General features: G+C 44.3%; 2 protein-coding genes across 7 annotated transcripts in view; one reads left to right on the top strand and one right to left on the bottom strand.

The window, feature by feature from the left end:
• The window catches only part of GABRB3 (gamma-aminobutyric acid type A receptor subunit beta3), a 211,944-nt gene that overhangs the window by 3,369 nt on the left and 188,890 nt on the right, over positions 1-19,685 (top strand). Inside the window, exon 1 of one of the 3 annotated variants that reach the window (XM_075427250.1) lies at positions 651-689. The exons of the other annotated variants lie outside the window; for them this stretch is intronic. The gene's annotated coding sequence lies outside the window, so the exon portion shown is untranslated. Of the gene's footprint in view, positions 1-650; positions 690-19,685 lie in introns of those variants that run through there. 3 annotated transcript variants of the gene reach the window in all.
• GABRA5 (gamma-aminobutyric acid type A receptor subunit alpha5) overlaps positions 4,233-19,685 on the bottom strand; it is a 58,388-nt gene continuing 42,935 nt past the window's right edge. For all 4 annotated transcript variants that reach the window (XM_075427262.1, XM_075427278.1, XM_075427286.1 and 1 more), the window contains exons 7-10: positions 14,126-14,269; positions 8,283-8,435; positions 6,665-6,876; positions 4,233-5,764 (exon numbers count right to left, since the gene is read on the bottom strand). In XM_075427262.1, coding sequence (XP_075283377.1) covers positions 5,462-5,764; positions 6,665-6,876; positions 8,283-8,435; positions 14,126-14,269 — 812 coding nt within the window. In that variant the 3' untranslated portion in view covers positions 4,233-5,461. The remainder of the gene's footprint in view (positions 5,765-6,664; positions 6,877-8,282; positions 8,436-14,125; positions 14,270-19,685) is intronic.

Raw genomic sequence — 19,685 nt, 5'->3', positions numbered from 1 at the left:
GCAGCTGTGCAGAGAGCTAGTCAGCGTAAATAAGGGGGGAAATGCAGAGGGAGGGAATGGGGCTCACAGAACAAGTGTCTCACTTGCTAGAGCTGGGTGCCCCCTTTCTAGCACTGAAGAGGGCACCTGAACTTGTCTGTGAATAAACACTGAAGGGGAGCCCGCTGGCATCCAGCAACCGAAGCTGGCACCTACACCGGGAGCAGCACAGGAGGGAGCTGGCGCTGCTCCGAGACGAGCAGGGAAGGGGCTGAAGCCTGTCTCCTACAGCTCCTGCAGTCCTCCAGCTGGAGACTTATTAGAGATTTGTTAGAGACTAGTGCCAGTTTATTCCTCCTGAAGGTCTCTGTCGCTCCCACTGGGAGCACTCTGCTATGTACAAATAAATCTGCCCAGAGGTATGAAGTTGAACCTCAGAGGTCCAGACACTTTCTGTGTGCCCTCCAGCTCTGTCCTTCAGCATGCAGTTCGCCGCTCTCTTTGACCCACAGGCTGGATCTGTAGAATCCCTCCTGATGTTGCTGTGCTCTTCAGCAGCTTTGGCAGCAGCATAGGCATGCAGAGCAAGTAGGCTTGGACCTCTGGGGCCGGATGACCCCTGGGCAGTTGTTCTGAGGACATCAGTAACACCAGCCTGCAGCACTCACCAGTGAAGAACTTGGCTCAGATCCACCAAGGTCAAGACTGCTGTGAGTGGTGGATTCCAGTGTTTGTTATTATATATGTGACAAGTTTTGTCCTGTGTGAAACACATCAGTTTTTCCCACCTACAAATGCAATCTATCATTGTCAGTCCAGTGCATTGCCATCTATCATTGTTTCTCAAAAACTCGCCAGATTCATCTAACTGAAATGAGTTGGTGTCTTCAATCAACATTCTTCATTTCCTTTTCACTTTGTTTTTAGCCAGGGCCAATTAAAAGAGTGACTTTTAAGACATGATGACTGTGAGAAGTGGTAATTGCTTTTAAGGATGGCAATGAAAAGGCAAGTAATGCAGTTACAGAATGGGACACCTACGCTTGAGTCTAAATTAGTGGTAATCCTAGGAAGATCCTTCAGAAGTCCTTTGGGTTTCCTAAAACCTAACTTCCATTGTTTCCATCTTTCTCAGAACTGAACAAATGCCCATAATAAAACAGTGGAAGATGCAAAATTGGTGAGGATGTCATCTGAGACTGTGACTATTTTAAGTGTTTGTAGTGACATAACAACATATAAAAAGCCAGAAAGAATTCAAGTGATTTGACCAAACACTCTTTTAGAATAATTGAAGTTCCTCTGAACATTTCAGTGTCAATTCCAATCTGAGGAGCAAGGGTATTAGGGGAAATAATATCCTTATTACAAAGAACATTATCTCCAGATTTAAAAAACAAATAGCTGTGCAAGTGCTACATTCATCTTGTCAGCACAGACTGAATAGCAAAGCAGTTTCATTTAGTTTTCTTGAAAGTTTAATCTATACACTTGGCAAGATTTTTTGAAAGACAAGATTATTTCATTAAATAATTTCTCTCTCAGTTTTGTACAAACACGTTTATTTTTTGCACACAGGGCATATTCCACTTAGAAAAAAGCAGAACGCAATTTGAGATAAGAGGGCTAAGTTTTAGAAAATACATTGTTTCCTAAATTCATCCTTGGAGTAAGCTGGCACAGCTCAAGTATCAGATATAAAAACCTTTTCCATTGTATTTGTGCTGTTCTTTCATTCTTAATGGGCGCAAGTGAGGAAATTTGGCAGTAGAACTGCACACACTTACTCTCCAATGCTGAATGGTTGTAATGCACTTTTCAACTCTTTTTTTTTCATGAAAGCATCCAGCAAAAACCCAAAGACAAGCAACTCCTCTTTGGCAGTGACTAAGCTGTGAAGTAGATGTGCCCTGCAGGGTCCCACCTCACCCACAGTGGGGACAGTGACACAACTCACCCCACTCCTGAAGGCCCAGGCTCCTTCCAGGGGAAACTCGAGGGGGTTGATGCACATCCAGATACCGCCCCAGCGTGGAGCAGGACAAGGCCAAGGTGTTTACTCTGAGCCAGAATCTGGGAAATGCTCCCATCTCCCACAGTTCAGATGCCATCAATGAGTAATGGTCTCCCACACAAACAGTTCCACTGACTGCAGAGAGATTTAAATTGTTAGGTGTTGTGTAGTGCGAGGCAGTGGCATTTAAGTATTCCAGCCTAGAATCGATCGGCTTATTGAAGCATCTCCCAAACCATGGGACAACACCTACTGTTCAGGCAGGAGCACACACTGCGAGGTAGCTGCTTCTTCTTCTATCACTTCAGTTCTCAGCAAGGATTAGGAGTGCATGGGCTTCTCTGAGAAACATAAGATAGACGGTTTCTTCAGGAAATTTCAACCTGATTTAGCAAATCCATGATAACAGAATAAGCTCTAATCATTATTTTCTGCCTTTGCCTTCAAACACAGAAAGTGACAGTCAATATTACTGGAAGTGATTTATGTATAGAATGTCTGTGGTGCCACATGCCTTTGGCAGGTAATTATCAGGTCCTTTTACACATCAGGTAAACACCAATAAACTCTTTACCAAAATAAAGCAAAGGGCCTGATCCTGCGGCTGTGCAAGTCCACTGTTTGCAGGTAGTTCCACATTCAGTGAAGACAACGAGATTCTCCATATAAGTAACATTGGTCAGATTTAGAGATCCTGGCACTGAGTCCTGCAATGGAGACCAGAAAAAGATGCTGAGCCACTCGGGGTAAGAGTCAGACTTGGGTGTAAGCAAATAGAATGAGCACAGCCCCCACAATTCTGGGGCAGGCAGAATGGCTCCAGGGAAGATGCTGTAGAGATGGTTCTGAGTTTCTCGTTCGTGTAGCGAAAAGCCTCACACTGGAGGCTTTTTGTGGATGTTTGCGGAAAATGAAAAGCAACTTCTTGTGATTCTTTCTCTTTCTTGTCATCATCAAGCACAGGAGAAGAGTAGAGGCCAGTGAACAAACACTCATCTGAAGGGCTGCAGGCAGTCTCCCTCAGTGATTAACAGCAAGACCCTGTCATGCTGCTCATTTCATGGTCACTTTGCCTTGCCACAGGAGGAATGTGCACCCATATGAAATGGTTAGAAGAAAAGCTCCCCAGGTGTGTACATCCTGACTAAGAGGAAACGTTATGTTTTCTAGCCCTGGCAGCACGTGGGGCTCACCTCCCCTTGTCTGGATATTCAGCCTCCAGGAGCCTAGTGTTGCATTCATTGTACATCTCTACAGCGATAGGAAGAGGCAGAAGAGGCTGCAGCTGAGAGGGTCTGTCTTGCATACGCAGAAGGATCTGCTCCTCTCCACCAGTTGCCAGGCGTTAGCTGTTTCAGAGGTGCTCAGTGAGTGAATCACTGGGGACACCCAATGCGATGTGTGTGCACTTCACTGCACTGCGTCCCTGTTGGACTTGGCAAAGCTACGCGTCCTTCACTGAGAAAACAGGAGGTCTTGTTGGCTCCCACCTTTTTGTGGGAATAACCTGTATGCAAGAAAAGAAAAGCCATGGGACTTCACGAAGTTTTGCCTTCCAATAGGTTCTGCAGTTTTTCACTGTTTTCGATCCCCAAAAGGCCGGATTAATTGTATTGAGATACCGTTATCCCACTTTTAAAAGAAATGATGAACAGCGAGGTCTGTGTCTACCCAAAGCCAAACGGGAAGCCTACCTGAAAGCAGAGATCCAGATCCTCACCTTGGCTCAGAATAGCGCTGTAACTAATAGTTGGGCATACCCCTCCCTTGCTCCTTCTTACCAGCTTCCAGTCACCTGCTCAGTCCTGTGGCTTCTCCACGGCCACAGAGAATTTGCAAATTTCTAATTCCACAGCATGAAGCGAAAAGCTGCAAAAAGGAATAGAGTGAGATTTTTTTCTTGGCAATGTTTAGGAATGAAGGGGATGAAGAGAAGACACACAAGAAGCCCAGACAGCTCCCCAGTCCCTGACCAGACCCTCACATCAAAGTGAAGTCCAGACTTTCCTCTCTGTCCCAAACAGAACATGGGGCTGATACTCCATAGCAAGAAAGCACCTAATTCAGAAACATCTCAGTTCATTGTCTTTACTCAGTATGTACCTTTCTGGGCAACAGTGAGGAGGCATCGTGCACACATGTGATTGAGTGCGAGCATGAGTGCTTTCTTTCAGCTCTTGTGGTGATTTTTTGGTCTTTCTAAAAGGGTAACCAGTATAAGAATGACATTTTGCAATCAAATGTTGAATGCATTTTTTATTTAAACATTAAGATTAAATTACAAAAGCTTCTGGAACAAAGAAAGAATGCCAAGGAAGAAAGAGCTGAAAACCCAGATTGCATTATCTCATTCATTGTGAAAGCAAAACACATTGGCAGCAGCAAGGCGTTTTATAGAAAAGTTTCAGATGGACAGTACAAAGACCTTTCTGTCAATATTGTCACTGAAACACCTTGCTGTCATGAAGCACATCTTTTTTTGTAATCACACTTCTTATTGGCTGATTGGTTTTCACTGTGGGAAACAGGTAATAATTATTTCAGAATTGCTGTAATTCTTTACCATTAATCTCTGCTAATATAACACAATATTCTTCTCGGGAAAATGTCCGAACACCATTTACTTTACCCTAATAAAAATGTCTACTGCTGTTGTTAAAAGTTTTATTTGCACAAGTATGTTCCTAATCTATGTTAATTTCATGCAATATATCTCTAATTTTGGAATAAATACTGAGAATCATTCGAGAAAATTCCTTGGAATGCAAAATCCAAACAAACTTCATATTTTCTTTTAAGGGCAAAATTCCTCCACCTTTATTTACACAAGTAGCATCGGGCTCCCTATGTTACCTCACTGCAAGCTAGAGGCTCAAGCAGTGAAAATCAGCATAGCCCCATTAGGATTTACTGCATTGTATTAACTTCTAATGAAAATTGGGCTGAGCAGTTTTATCTGTGGAGTAATGCGCTACCTATAACCAGTAAAGGTGCTCAAACATAGCCCTGCGCTTAGTAATTTGGCACATTTACAACTGGCGTTACTCAGTAACCGATCAGATGACAACAGTGGAGCTCTTCTGTAAAATATAGGTTAAGCCTACATTTGTATAACTGTACATCCGAAGTATAAAAACCACGATATGTAGTACACTTCAACAGTTAAAAAATATAACTTATTTTATTTGTAAACTATCAATGCAAGATACTCAGCAGCAAAGAAGCCATGTTCAATGTCTTCTGATCTTTTATAAAGATCTGTTGCTGTAAGTAATATAATTGTCTCCAAAACATCTGAGGTTACATGTAGAAACAATCAAGGCAATATTATTTGTACATATTATTAAACATGCAAAAAACTTCCTGAAGAATATTGCCCAAATGTAGAAAGTCATCTGGATCTCAAATTTTCCTTGGTAGCATCTGCTTTGTAAGTATGGCTCACATGTGGCTTTAGAGTCCTTTAGTTTATTTTTGAGGACTGGCACCTTTAATGACAGGCTCCCTATTTAAATATGTGGCCCAGTAAACTAAGTTAAAAGTTCCAAACAGCACTGGAAAAATTATCCGGGACATTTTGTCAATCTTACTGATGCTGTTGTAAGTCTTTTTGCTTTCAGCAGGCTTTTCTTCTGCAGACTTCACTGGAGCAGATGCAGTGTTTGAGATGACAGATGGGGCTGTGTCCTTTGGCATGTTTGGTGCGGGGGTCAGCTTCCCAGTGCTGTACGTATTAGTTGATTTATTTCCCAGCAACTCACGCTCTTTTTTCTGCAAGTAAAGACATTAGACCACAGGAACAGAAAGTGGAGATATTAACCCAAAAATCTAAGTACCATAATCAATCACGCTATCAAATGCTTGTTGGCTATTCTGACTATGACTCTCAAACAGCTGTTTCTGCCTTGATTTTATAGCCCTTACTCAGGTTAAACTTTCCCTGATGTCAGAGAAAGCTAAGAGCGGCCGGCCAGACCTGGATCCCACACAGCGTGTGCATTGCCAGCTTCTTTTGTCAGAGCAACACAGTCCCACCCCTGCAGAGGTTGCTGCCAAGACATGAACCTCACCCTCCTGCCTGCAGCAAGGAGCGTGGTGAAGGGCTTGTTGCCCCTGCCAGCTTCCCTGCTCTGCATTGCTCTTTCAGGATGCCTGCAGGTACGAGCTCTCTCTAGGAGATAATTTGCTAAGAGTCAGTCCTATTTCAAAATTTTCATTTCAGCGTGAAACTGTGAAGCTCAGAGAACTGCTCTGTCGTCTCTTTATTTTATTGGGGTACCGTAATGGGACCCTGACTCATGGAGCTCAGTGTGAGCTTTGTCATTTATTTTGGAGAGCACATAGGGAGTGCTCTGCAGAGACATATTTCATAGCATATGTCTGCTATTATCAGAAGTTTGGTCACTGAAATCCCATGCCACCTGTACCCAATGCCCTATATCCTTCTGAAAGCAGTCCACTCCATACAGATGATGGAGACCGACAGTCTGTCTCCGTGAAAAGAAGGCAGCATATTTCCTTGCAAATATTCCTCTACAGAAGGTGAAAGTATGTCATGAGGTAATTAAATACCTTTTTCACGAAGAAGCTGAAAATTGTCCATTCAGTTATTTCAGCTATGCTGAGTAACTGCTTTTTATTCTAGGTATTCAAAAAATGTAAGGTAAGCACCTTGATTTTAGCGGCTTCCTGGGCTTTTTTACCATCCCATGCCCAACTTCTCTTGGTGAAATAGTTGACTGTTGCAAATTCAATCAATGCAGAAAATACAAAGGCATAGCAGACAGCTATAAACCAGTCCATTGCAGTAGCATAGGCCACTTTTGGCAAAGAGTTACGGGCACTGATACTTAAGGTGGTCATGGTGAGGACTGTTGTTACTCCTGTAAACGAGGAAAAAAAGAAAAGAAGCAGAGATCAGTTTCATAGCCCTTACGAGATCCCTAACAAGTTATGAGCAGGCCCCCACTCAGCAGGATACCTAAGAAGGCCACATGAAGTCAGCCAGTGTTTGCATATTATGGTCCGAAAGAGTAAGATACTTTGCTCACCAAGAAAAAACACAAGGCTCTGCCTTCAGGTGTTTTCTTCTGTGGTGTTCTGGTTGTGTCTAGCTACAGTGTATCTAAATTAATATTTTTAAGGGCAACACAAACCCAGCTGTCACATAAACCAAAACCTTACTGGTAATTAATCTCTGTACACTGATGCATGGCATGTACAGAGCATCCCTCATTAAGCAGTACATCATAAAATCAGGGAGCAACCCGTTTAGCAGTAACTTGCATAATAAAGTGGGATTATGGACTTTATTTTCTTACATGGAGATTTAATGTGTGAAATTATTGGCTGTTATTGATTTCCTTGACTGTAGCTCCTCCCTTCCCATAGGCCAGTAAATGTCCTAACTGCCACTACTTCTATCTATGGAAAGATGCCCCCAACAGGACAAAATTCAACTCTCATTTACAGCTTTGTAAACCTAGAATGGGTACCCCTGGTCAGCAAAGCGATGCTGGTATGTGCATTCTCCCCATACATCTTGCTTATCTGATTTTTGATCAAAGCTGCCAACTGCTTTCAGTAGGTTTGTAAACAAGAATGACTCTCTTAAGAACAGCTGAACAAAGTTTTACAAAATAAACTGTTCCCTTTCCCCTAATTTTTCATCTAGTGAAAATTTTGTATTTCATCAACCTTCACTTAAGACTGTGTTTATTTTCTGCAATCTTCTAGTGATAAATTGAGTAATTTTAGAGACCCCGAAGGATTTTTCCATGACAACTTTTGCAGTAAATATATGTTTTCTAAATGCAAAATCATATTAATTTGTTTGATGGTAATAGAGATAATTGTCACTAATTAACCTCTACATTGTTTTCCCAGATAAACATCTTAAAACAGACATAAACAAAAATGCCTTGAAATCTGTTTCAAATGCCTAGCTAGAGTATACACTAAATACGATAATATGTATGTTTTTTTGTTCTAAACCATTCAGTATTCCAACCGAGTGGAGAAAAAAACCACAAATCACACCAATCTGATTCTTCTGTCTTCTGTCCTTAACCTCCACGTAATTGATTCATGAGCAATTTCTGTCTTAACTTTACCAAAAAAGCCCAGACAGTGTTTTCAAATGGATTTTGAGCTTTGGAAGAGAACAAGGGAACGTCTAGAACGTCTCAAGCAGAAATAAGCGTTAGTGCACTGTGGTTTTGTTGGAGCAAATCACATCCACAAGCCAGATCGTTCCTTCCCGTGTGCTGGGAGAAAGTGGGATACTCACCAAAGACAGTCCTAGCAGGAACAGATTCTCTGTTTAGCCAAAATGACACCTGCGATAAGATCACAGTCATAATGCAAGGAAGGTACGTCTGGATGACAAAATAACCAATTTTTCTTTTCAGATGGAAATGGGCTGTCATAATCGTGTATTCGCCTAGAAGGAGAAAAATGAGCATATGGGTAAAATAAGGGAGGATCTAGGGACTTAAACAGGACTGCTCCACCCCCCCTCCATTTGAGGATACCATTTAGTCATTCTTAATTGCATAAAAAATGTCTGGATTTCTGTGCTGTGGAAAACCAGGACTTGAGACAGAGGTGCCGCTAGATCCTGCTAGTCTTCACATTCGGTCCCCAAAAGCAGAAAGCAACGACTGGCTGCTCCCACTGCACCGAAAAGCTGTGGTCCTTCTAAGCACCTGGGACATCTTCATGTTCACAGGCTTAAAAAATCTGGGTTGCTGGCACTGCCTCAGTCCTGCATGTTTTTGACCCAGTCCTACAAACTGTCTTATCAAAGTAACAGTTAAGAACATCTACTCTTAGAAACCTGATTTAGTAGCAGGACTTAACCTCATTAGAGCTACTGTTACTGCCAAGCCATCAGTTTCCAAGAATGACAATGGATCCCGACACTCCTTCTGCACCACACTTCAGGGACTGCCTGTCCCAGTATTCAGTGCTGCAAAAATTTCAGCTTTGCACATGGATCCAGGAGGTCTTGTTGATCTCAGTACCCAAACCTATCAAATTGCTCCTCCAGAAAAAAAACCACAACCCTCTAGTGCAGGCGGTTTTCCTAGAATCTGGTACACCTCAGCCCTTGGAAAGATAATCGGTTTCTGGATAGACACTGTGCCGTGCCTTGTTCACCAGGGCAACGAATATTGTATTGCCTGAAGGGAGAATTAACTGAAAGCTGCCACAGCAGTGCTAAATTCCAGGGCTTTTTTACATGCCAAATTCACAGCATTGCCTTAATCTGGCTTTTGTCAGGTCCTCTGAATTTCAGTACAAGCCTAAAAAAAATGCACTCCAAAATCGACAGACCAGCTGTCGCCTTCCCTAATGTTTCAGAAAAATTAAAACTTAACTGGTTCTTTCAGACTCTTCCTGGAAAGCCATATAGTTGTTACTGAAGGCTATTCATTGATAATAACTGCTCCCCAAAGCCAAAACCTTGCTAGCTAAAAACAGGCTACTATTTGCCTGAGAAAAATACGAATAAAAACAAAATTTAAGAATAAAAAACAACCAACCCCTTTGAGCCCTAACAGATCTCCACTCACATTGATATAGAATTAATTTAAAATAATGCATCATTCATCTGGGTACTGATGAATCAGAGTAATGCCTGTTATGAAAGATATAATGTCCTCCAAGAAGAAAACAAATATAGCTGTAATCTCTGTTGCAAGACTTGACTGTTAGTCTCTACAGACCAGCCACAAAAGCAAAATATATAACAGACTGATTCTGCCTTGAGTGAATAGCTGGAGCTGAGCTGCAGCCAGCATTGCTAAGCAGTTAGATTTGACAGATTACTTCTAAGTGACAATATGGCTAATTAGCAGAGAACAGGTCTACAGTGAAAGGGCTTTTGCAGGTATAGCTGCACTGGTATGTAACACTAGAGGAGCTCTGTTACTCTGGATGAAGTTTACAGACCTCTTTCGTGCTGAGGATTTTAGACAGAAAGACTGGAATAGCACAGAAATACCTTACCTGACAGCCTGCCTCAATCTTTACAACTTTCTTCTGGAGTCTGACTTTCTGGTGAAACGGTTTTCTGAAGAGGGATGTGGAAATGGACAGGGAATGCTGTGAAACTGGGGAGAAAATCCCTATGAAGCGGCATCTAATTCCCTTCCATTTAGTGTAATTTTGAACCAGGGATGCTGAACATGCTGTGGTCTCAGGAGGAAGCCCACTTGCTCTTTATTTAGGAGCATTCAGTTTGTGGCTTACCCATAAAATATGCCAGGAGCAGCAGGGCCTATGTGCCTGTAATCTGTTTCTGAGTTGCTGCTGTACTGGGATGTGTTTGAGTCACAGTTTCCCTGCTCACTAAGGAGTGACGATGTGCATGATTGATTTTGACAGTATGCTTTTGGAGCTGGAATAAAAAAAATTATACAGCTTCAGCAGAGCAACAGGACCTCTTTTTTGCCTTTTTAAAATGCATAAAATGAATGCCTACATTCTGATGGCCCTCCACAGCTGATTTTTACCTTATCATTTTCTTTAACCCATCAAAGCTCTTGTCTTCACTGAAATAATGATATCACCTTGATTTTGTACTTGCTCTTCTTCCAGCCAGTATCTTCTCTGATTTCCCATGCTGTTCTTTCAAAAATGCCAACACTAGGAATGCTTCCTCCAGCAGACTTAGGGCTTAAGAAAACCCCACAGCTTGTTTTTTAATGCTCGGGGACCACTGCTTAAAGTAAAGCTAAAAGCTGCCTGAGTTGGCCTTTTGTTTATACAGAACAAAATCCTGGCTTTGTTGGAGTGGCAAAGCTCCCTTTTACTTCTGTTTATCTTTAGACAATAAGCTTTCTTGAGCAAGAGCTAATTTTTGTTATAGGTTTATGTAGCACTTAAAAGAGAATCCTGTTCCTGAGGGGGTCCGCTCATCATTGCACAAAACAATTTTTATAACAAATTTAGCACTAATGAAAAGCCCTAGAGCGGGAATGGCTGCATTTCTTCACAGACCTATGCTACTGTGCTGCTGCTGGTCTTAAGGGTTTTTTTATCCTTTACAAGCTGCTACAGTATTTTTTTGGTATCAAGATGATGTAGTTTTGGAGATCATGCTTACAAATTTTCCAGGGTCTTACATGTGCTTTTCCGTTGCCATTGTGTTGGGATTCAGTAGAGTATTTTAATGAGGCTGGATCAGCCCCCAGGCTTGTTTGTTTACTGGATATACCTGGGCTTAGGTGTATCAACAATTATATTGGGATGATCTTGACATTAGGTCTGTGACACCACAGTTCCTAACCATGCTGACACCCAGAATATTTCGGCCCACAAGAAATGCCTGTGTCCTTTTTAGAGTGATGCAGGGGAAAGATTAATCTCAAGGAAAAATCAGAATTATTTGGTGCAAAATGAAGGGTTGAATGCTTCTTTTATTATTTAGGCTTTGGATATTTCAGAGCTCAGGCTCCAGCTGGCAGAAGATAAGAGAGTGGGTTTTTGTTTTGTTTTATGGCACTGCAGATCCTAAGTTAGCAATGAGAGATTCTGGGTATGGGGAACAGAACTGGGCAACCATTTGCGGAAAGCAACGAGATCCACCCGGACCCAAATCCTGTATCTGACTGTTTTCAGCTCTTGCACCACCAGGATGTAACAGATGTTGGGCCTGTTGGAAGCAGTGTGAGTAGTCAAATATCTTCTCTTTTGGGTGAATGACTTTTGAGGATGTTTTAGCACAAAAAAAACCCTCAAACAGGTGGCACACGTCACAGCTATTTTCCATGGCATGGCTAAAACGTTCCCTATTTCAAGACTGAATGGTGATTTATGAGTGCTAGGATATCTTTTCTGAGAAGACAGCTAAACTTTGTGACTTGCCTACAAAATCAGCAGAATCTCAAGGGATTGGTGCAGGAACATCATTTCCATTTAAAAAAAAAAAAGGCTGCTGGAAAGGAGAGCATAAATGTCCTATGACATACACAAACATTTTGCCTATGTAACTCCAAGGGCTGTATAGTTTGACTTGTGTGTCAAAAAAACCCACAAAAGATACAAGCACTTGGATTTGTGCAATAGCTATTTGGTTTTTCTTTTTTCGTGTTCAACAATTCAATAGGAGGAAGAAGTGCCTTAGACGGCCGTTCGTAAGTAACCCTGATTACTGGCCTCCTACGAGCCTGATGAAGTCCAGAAAATCCATCACTGACTGATGCCTTCCCTGTGCAAAATCGGATTTTTGTATTTTGCTAATCCCCGGTTACAATCTGTGTCCTGCTCTTTGTGATCCACCCTGCAATCAGAATCCAGCCAGCACAGATGTAACCGGGGACATCAATATAAAATCTTGACGTTGGAAAACAAACATTTATTAGCCTAAATCTTAAGATACAGGAGGGAGGTGGTTACTGGGCAGAAACTTTGGGATTTGTCTGAACAGTTCCCTGCTTCCTTGGGCTGAGGCGTACAAGGAGATTTCACAGGCAAAGCTGCAAACTGGAAGTGGTCTGGAGCTTACACACTGGAGCACTCCCTGCCTGGGCTAGATGGTTTTCTCGCTCTGAGGAGCAGGACGAGCTTGTAGGAGATGCCTCGGTACATCCTCTGGATCTTTTTCTTGGCAATGATGAAGGCAAGAGGGGAGCTGCCGTTCATTGCAGAAAACAACGCGGCTATGATGGTGAACTGGTAAGGAAAAAAGTGTCTTTGGTCTATAATGGGAGATGGTGTACTTGTCATTTTTCTGCAGCAGTGGCTGCTCTGACTCTATATGCTTTTCTTGACTTCAGGTATCTTTGCTTTAGCAACAGCTTTGTGTCTCCCGAAATGGGCAAGGGAGGGGGGGAAGCTCTATAGCACGGAGATGGCGGTTGCGTTTCGTGGCTCCCCTGCGCTGCCCCAAGGCAAGCCTTCCCTCACTTTGTGTCCTGTTTGGAGAGTAAGCGGCAAGCTCAGCTGTCCCCTCTTTATCTGCCATGTGTGGACAGTGTGAGCAGAAAGCTTTATGCGCCTTCACGTTTCGGTCCAGCTAACTTTGTGTGCAAGTGTACGTGCACCTGCTCTAACATCTCCTGTATCTCCTGCGGACAGTAACAGGTTCCTAACTCACCCTTTATCTTGTTCTCTGCAACCCTGCCTTCGGCTCAGAGCCCGTCATTTCCCAGCAGGGACACAGTGCATCACCAGCAGATTCTGCCGTGCTTTGGGAGCCCGAATCGCTCCCAGCCGTGTTGCTGCAGGCAGCCGGCTGCCCCTTTTCCCCTCCCCAAGCCCCCTCTGCCCCCTGCCAAGCCCCACACCACCAGCAGCGGTGGAAATCCCCTCTCCCTTCGCAGCAGGCTGAGGAGCCCCAACGCGGGATGCCACTCATGCTCTCCAGGCGAGCGCGTTGTGTAACCCGGTTAAGCCCCTGGTCCTGATGAGCCCACGTGACCCCTGTCCTGGCCTCCACACCCCCGGGAGCCCCAGTGCGTGCCAATGCGCTCCCAGGGCTGCCCTTGCGTGGGAGCCTTAAGAAGCAGGGGGGCACGGCTCACGCGGGTGCCCGGCCTGGGATTAAAGCTTCTTTGCCTCCCTAATGCTGCCACATCTGGCGCCTCCGCTTGAAGCCCCGAGAGGGAATGGGAATCCTCGGGGTTTGCACCTCCTCTCTGGGCACGTGGTCCCCCGGACACGCTGCAGAGCCACGCCACGGCCCCCACCGGCCCTCTGCTCCCTCCCGCCCCTGCGGTTTCATCAAGCAAATCGTTTAAAAGCGATGATTGAAACGGATCAAACGCGTGGGTGGTGCGTGCCTCCTGGGGTGCTTCCTCCCATGGGGAAACAAGCCAGCGCTAGCACTGGCAGCCTCAGCGAAGGCGCTCGCCGAGAAGCTGCGTGCAGCTTCTCCAGCGCTCCTGTTCAATAGCAGCGATTTGGATGCCTCTTCAACAACAGCCTTGCGACGTACCTAGGAGCCAGCATATAGCCCTCAGTGCTTCAGTGCCTCTGCTCAGTAGCCAGGAATCCACACAGGATCTATCCAGCACCCCCATCCCACAGATGCTTCCCCAGCCCCCCTGCAAAGTAACTGCATCCTGTGGCTCTCCCCTCACGCTCCAGCTATCAGCAACCATAGGGTGGAAATACTCTCCCTACCCGTACTGGTACTGATGTTCTCAGTTCCAACAGTTTGTCCCATCAGGTGGTACTGGTTAAGTCGTGAACCGTCTTCAGCCACCACCACAGATGTTGTGGTGCTATTAGTCCACACATAGATCACTTCAGAATTGGGGTAAGCATCTGTTGACAAGGGGGAAAAAAGACAGTGATGAGTGAAAAACAGTGTGTCATATTTTAATGGATCCTTAAATGATAAACCGTGGGGAGAGGGAAGAATGGAGGAGTGAGAGTGAATGGAGAAAAACAAATAAAGATGATATAATCATGTTCCCATATGCCCAGCTCAAAAAATATTAGGTTGAAGCCTTCTAATATAACAGATGTGTGGGATGGTTTGTCAAAGGCTGGAACAGTGGCGGTATAAATATAATCCATCACAGCCACTCGATTTGGGACACAGCAGCTCAGACCTGTACTCACCTATCTGGCAGCTCCTAAACCCAAACAAGATGCAAAAGCCATTTTGCCAATTTCCCTCTTCAAATGGACTCAGGTACCTTAAGTGCTTGAACAACAGGGACCTTCCCCTGTCTTGTCCCATCTCCAGGATACAATATCAAGTGACACCATGTGCAAGCGCAGGGTCTGGTGTGTGCGTGCTGACTTGGGGATGTGTACGCGTGGATGAGGGGCTGGGTCTCGCACGCAGGGGACAGCTGTAGGTAAAGCAGCAAGGCTGTGAGTGCCTGTGCTTGTGATGCTGAGGAGCAAAGATGGGATTCAGGGCTGAGGCTGCACGAAGGAGAGCAGGAGTGGGGGTGTTTTCTGTACCAGAGTGAATGGGTGGTGGTGTGGAAACACCTGCAGATGTGAGTGTGATAAGATTTCTCTCACAATCATTTGAAAGTCCTAGGAAACCAAGGTAGCGGCAGTACTGCCAACTAACTCATTCCTTTCTCTATAATGTTGCTGTTATTTTTAATGCTCTAATACCTGGAGTAATTATGCTATTATGAGGGACTCTCAGTTTTCTTTTAGAAAGACTGTCAACGCCGGTTTTCTTTTTTAAGCCTTCTCTGCAGATAAAGTCTCAAAAAATCCAGGAGCCAACTATGCATTTAAATATATTTATTTAATATAAGTAGATTCCACACTTTTTAGGAACCCTGATCATTGCAAGCTTTCAGGTAACATTACTGCAGGCATGTTACAGTAGGCTGAAGTCCACTGTACTCCATTTCCAAATCTCTGGAAAGCAGGCAAGGCTGACTTTCCAAATAGGAGGTGAAATGCAGATAGAGTTGGAAGTGGTCTGAAGTCAAATCCTAATTCTGCACTCTGTAAGTTTTAAATTGGGGGTGTGGAATGTTTTCTTCTAGAAAAACGCATGTCCTAGTTCAATGCAACCTGTGCAGGAGGCAACTCATGGCTGGACTTGAGAGTCAATGGCAAGAGGTTAGCTTGAAGGATCGTGTGCACTGTCTCCAACAGATGGCAAGTTTTGCTTGCTGGAGCCCATAAGCTGTCTTGGAAAGCTGCGACTCCATGGAGGACTTCAACACTTTCACAGACAGCAGGTCAGCGTGAGCTTCTGAGGCACTGCAGTGGCAAGAAATATGCTAAGGCGGCCCCTGGATTCACACAACCAGGACTGTCAAGCAGAAAATGGGAAGTGATCCCAGTTCGCGTTAAGAGCGTACGTGTGTAGCTCAATGAGCAGCAGAGCACCTGGATGCTGCAGCAGGTAGCAGGAAAGAAAGCAGCACCTTGTTTTCACCGTTTTTAATCTTCCCATGGCATCTGTGGGAAGTGCTGCCAGAGGCAGGACACTAGGGTACATACACCTTTGGTTCGACTGTTTGTAGCTATTCGTATGTTGTTGTCCACACCTTCAGAAAAGATACGGAAATAATGAGGACAGAGAGGGTACGAGAGTTCAAAAGAGGGTCACAAGTATCTCCAGGGACTGGAAAACAAGTCACGATTTGAAGCTTAAGGAACTCAACTTATTTAGCTCACTGACAGGAAGCTGAGACGTAACTCAAGCGCTGCATATAGATACTTGCATACAGAAATCTAAAAACAGGGTGAATTTCTTGCACTACCGACAAAAGGAAAAGAAAAATTCAGTGCCTGAAAGATCATTTCAGGCAGATTCAGATGCAGAACAAGACACAATTTCCTGACTACAGGGGGTGGGGATGTAATTAAAAAGTGAATAACCTTCTGAGAAAAAAATTACGGACTACTGTCACCAGAAAGATAATGATGGGATGAGACCTTTTTTATGACATATCTGACAGTTGCTTCTGTATTCAGGGTTGGAGATGATCCAAGGTTTGGAAGCTGACGATCTACAAATCCTCCACCCCTTGTTAGCCATGCAGCCATGCAGGACTGCCCACCTGCCTTCCATGTGCTTGTATTTGTAGCTGTGCAGTGAAATTACTGTAATTACATCTCATGATCCACTTTGAAAGGCTAAGAAGGAAAGTCTTCCGTATTTCAAAATATTTGCATCACAAGAAGTGATGGAATTTCACCTTCCCTTTAGAGCTGGGACACTTTCTCATCTCGGAGATGATTAGAAGTTCACAACATGTAAATAATTCCAAAGACAGAGCTAGAGAAAGCAAGTAGGAGACGACAGGTGCATTTAAAAAGGTGCTGCAGGAAGGCCTCCTTTTTAAACGCCGTATCTGGTATATGCTGTTCATGCGCTGATATCCCCAGTGAATGCTGGATTTGTGTAGGCAGATTTGGGATTGTCAGAGAATTTGGTTTTTACCTATGATATTTCCCATGCAGAAGAAAAACCCCGTTGGACTTCTTGCTGGGATGATTCAGATGTATTCCACCTCAGAAGTTCCCTGTTACTGCAAGGGTCGCAGGCACTGGGATAACTGGGTTTGCCCTGTTTGCTGCCAACAACACACAATAATTCAGCCTGACTAGATGCTTGCCGACGAGAGCACTGTAACCAAATTCCACTGAAATTGAGACCACACAGGAGCTTAGGCCTGTAAGGCTCAACAAGTATTCAGATGCTTTCTTTCTCTGTTCTTACTAGCCTTGGGGGTCCTAAAATAAATCAGTGCCTCTGCTTTGAATTGCAGCCTTTACTGGGTGCTTAAACACATGCACCGGTACAGGGTTGGAGGCTCCTACTCTGGAACAGCTCAGCACCTCCTCCTGTATAAAGACATCTGTAATTCAGAGGCCAGAAGGAGCCAAAACTCCACCCAGATCTCCCAAGCAATACTTCATGAGGCTGCTTTCTTTTGAAACTCTGGCAGTGGAGGGAGGCTGCCCATCCCAGGCCAGCTGGTGAGAAGAGAGAGCACTCAGGCAGGCAAGAGGCATGGGGCCAAGCTCTTTTCAGTGGTGCCCAGTGATAGGACAAGGGGCAATGGGCACAAACTGAAGCACAGGAAGTTCCGTCTGAACATGAGGAAGAATTTCTTCCCTCTGAGGGTGACGGAGCACTGGAACAGGCTGCCCAGGGAGGTTGTGGAGTCTCCTTCTCTGGAGATATTCAAGACCCACCTGGACAAGGTCCTGTGCAGCCTGCTGTAGGTGACCCTGCTTCGGTGGGAGGGTTGGACTAGATGACCCACAAAGGTCCCTTCCAACCCCGAACATTCTGTGAGTCTGTGATTCTGTGAAGAACGGAGCTTGAGGCCAGTCTCTGCCTGGGAGCAGGACTCCAGCCTGAAGGTCCTCTCTCATGGGAGAGTATCTGTTGTGAAGCTACAAGACAGAGAACTGTGCCACTGCTTGGCTGGGAGCAGCGTATCTACGGGAGAAGGGAGAATGGCCCAGCAAGCAGAGGTGCTGATGCAGGAGCAGGATGGTTATCGCCAGGGCTTTAAGACACAGCAGGGCAATGGATGTGTAAGCCTATGGAGCCCACCCCAAACCGATCCCACCTGCAGTGACCTTAGCCCCCTCCAAAGAAGGCTGTCGCGTTAGGAATAACATGAATTTACCCCAGCCTAGAGATAATCTATTGTGCAGGATCACATATATGGCATGATTCCCATCTATCTTCCATGCACACGTAAGAAAACATGGTCTGTGTTTTAAAAAGCTCTAATATATGATTTTTGGCATAGTGCCTCCTTTCCTCACTGTGGGCCAGGCTCTGAGTGCCTAAGCCTCCTTGGGAGAAAGAGAAGAACTGAGAAAATGTCAAAACATGAATGTGAAACGATACAACCACCCCCTCAGTCCATACGCACCCTTGAGAGAAACTTACAGCTCAGACAGCAAAAGGCTCTCTCTTGCACCTTGGTGTGGCAGCTGAACCACTGACACCTCTTTTCTGGTCATCCAGACAGATCTCCAGGCAGATAAACCTCTGTACTTGTAGCAGGTAGTTGTCTTCCTACCTGAAACCTCCTGCCACGTCTTTCCAGAAACCTCGAACTCGTTACCCCAAACTTGACTACCCAAAGCTCCAGCTCTGCTGCTGATAACCCATACAGTATAATTAGGCACAGTCATATTGAAAGCTGAAAGTGTGGGAGTAGTCTAGAATAATGTTAATTTGCTATCAGGACAGAGCAGGCGCTAATGGAGAGACAGTGTTATTCACTGTCATACCAACTCATGTAAAAACCTTCCTCCACTTCAGTAATGCTTCCAGGAGGTTGCCAGCAGCCACGCTTGCTGAAGGACTGAAGAGCTCCAGCTCACGCTTTCTAGAGTTGTAAGAAAGGTTTACTGCTGATAAGGGAATAAAGCCCTCACCTCTTCTACCTGGTACACACAGGAGGGACAAGGAGTCTCCCACAGGGTGATAGAACAATGTTGCAGAGGGTTAGCAAGCTGGAAGAATGCTGCTGGTGTTGCTATAAAAGCAAACTCAGATTCAAAGCCATGGAAAATCCAAGCGAGACTGTTTGGTGTTTATTCTACTTTAAGCAAATGGGCTTCTTCTGTTTTTATGAAGCCAAATAATTAATTTGGTGCTCTTTACAATCATTTTGCTGGCTTGGCAAAGAAAGGGGGAAGCCTCGCTAAATTATTCTTTCTCTTCTAAGCTCATTCTTTCAAAAAGAAAAACAAAAGGCAGCAGTTGAGATGAACAGCTAAAATTAGAGAGAGGTGTAATGTTATTAAAAGTGAGAAAATGACAGACATTTATTTCTAGTGGATATTTGATAAATAACTGCAGGCTTATCAGCTACCAGAATGATGAAATAAGTAATTTCTTCTCCTATCTGTTTATTGATGAGCAGATCCATTTTTCTACATCCTAACATCCAAGACACGCCACACAATATAAAAACAGTAAAGATGTCCCCTGCTCTTCTCTCACCCTCTTCCTGGTCTCATACATCTGGCAAGGAAAGCATAGCATGGTCTTTCTTATGCCAGTGAACAGAGGGCAGGGGAGCGACCACAGTCGAAGGGAGGAAATACATTAAGAAAAGTCCAACAAAGCAGAGCTTTCTGTTTTATACATTACTGTTGTGCAGTTACATTCTTTGCCTTTAACATCATGATATTTAGTACACGCCACAGGATCATCAGACTGCCTAATCTTGGGAGTATTGCTCATCTCCATCAGATCCTGTTGATTGTGAAAGAT

Source organism: Opisthocomus hoazin, chromosome 1, assembly GCF_030867145.1.
Source record: "Opisthocomus hoazin isolate bOpiHoa1 chromosome 1, bOpiHoa1.hap1, whole genome shotgun sequence".
NCBI classification, from domain to species: Eukaryota; Metazoa; Chordata; class Aves; order Opisthocomiformes; family Opisthocomidae; genus Opisthocomus; species Opisthocomus hoazin.
Note: the sequence above shows the minus strand (reverse complement) of the source record. Positions and strands in the feature narration are given on the sequence as shown.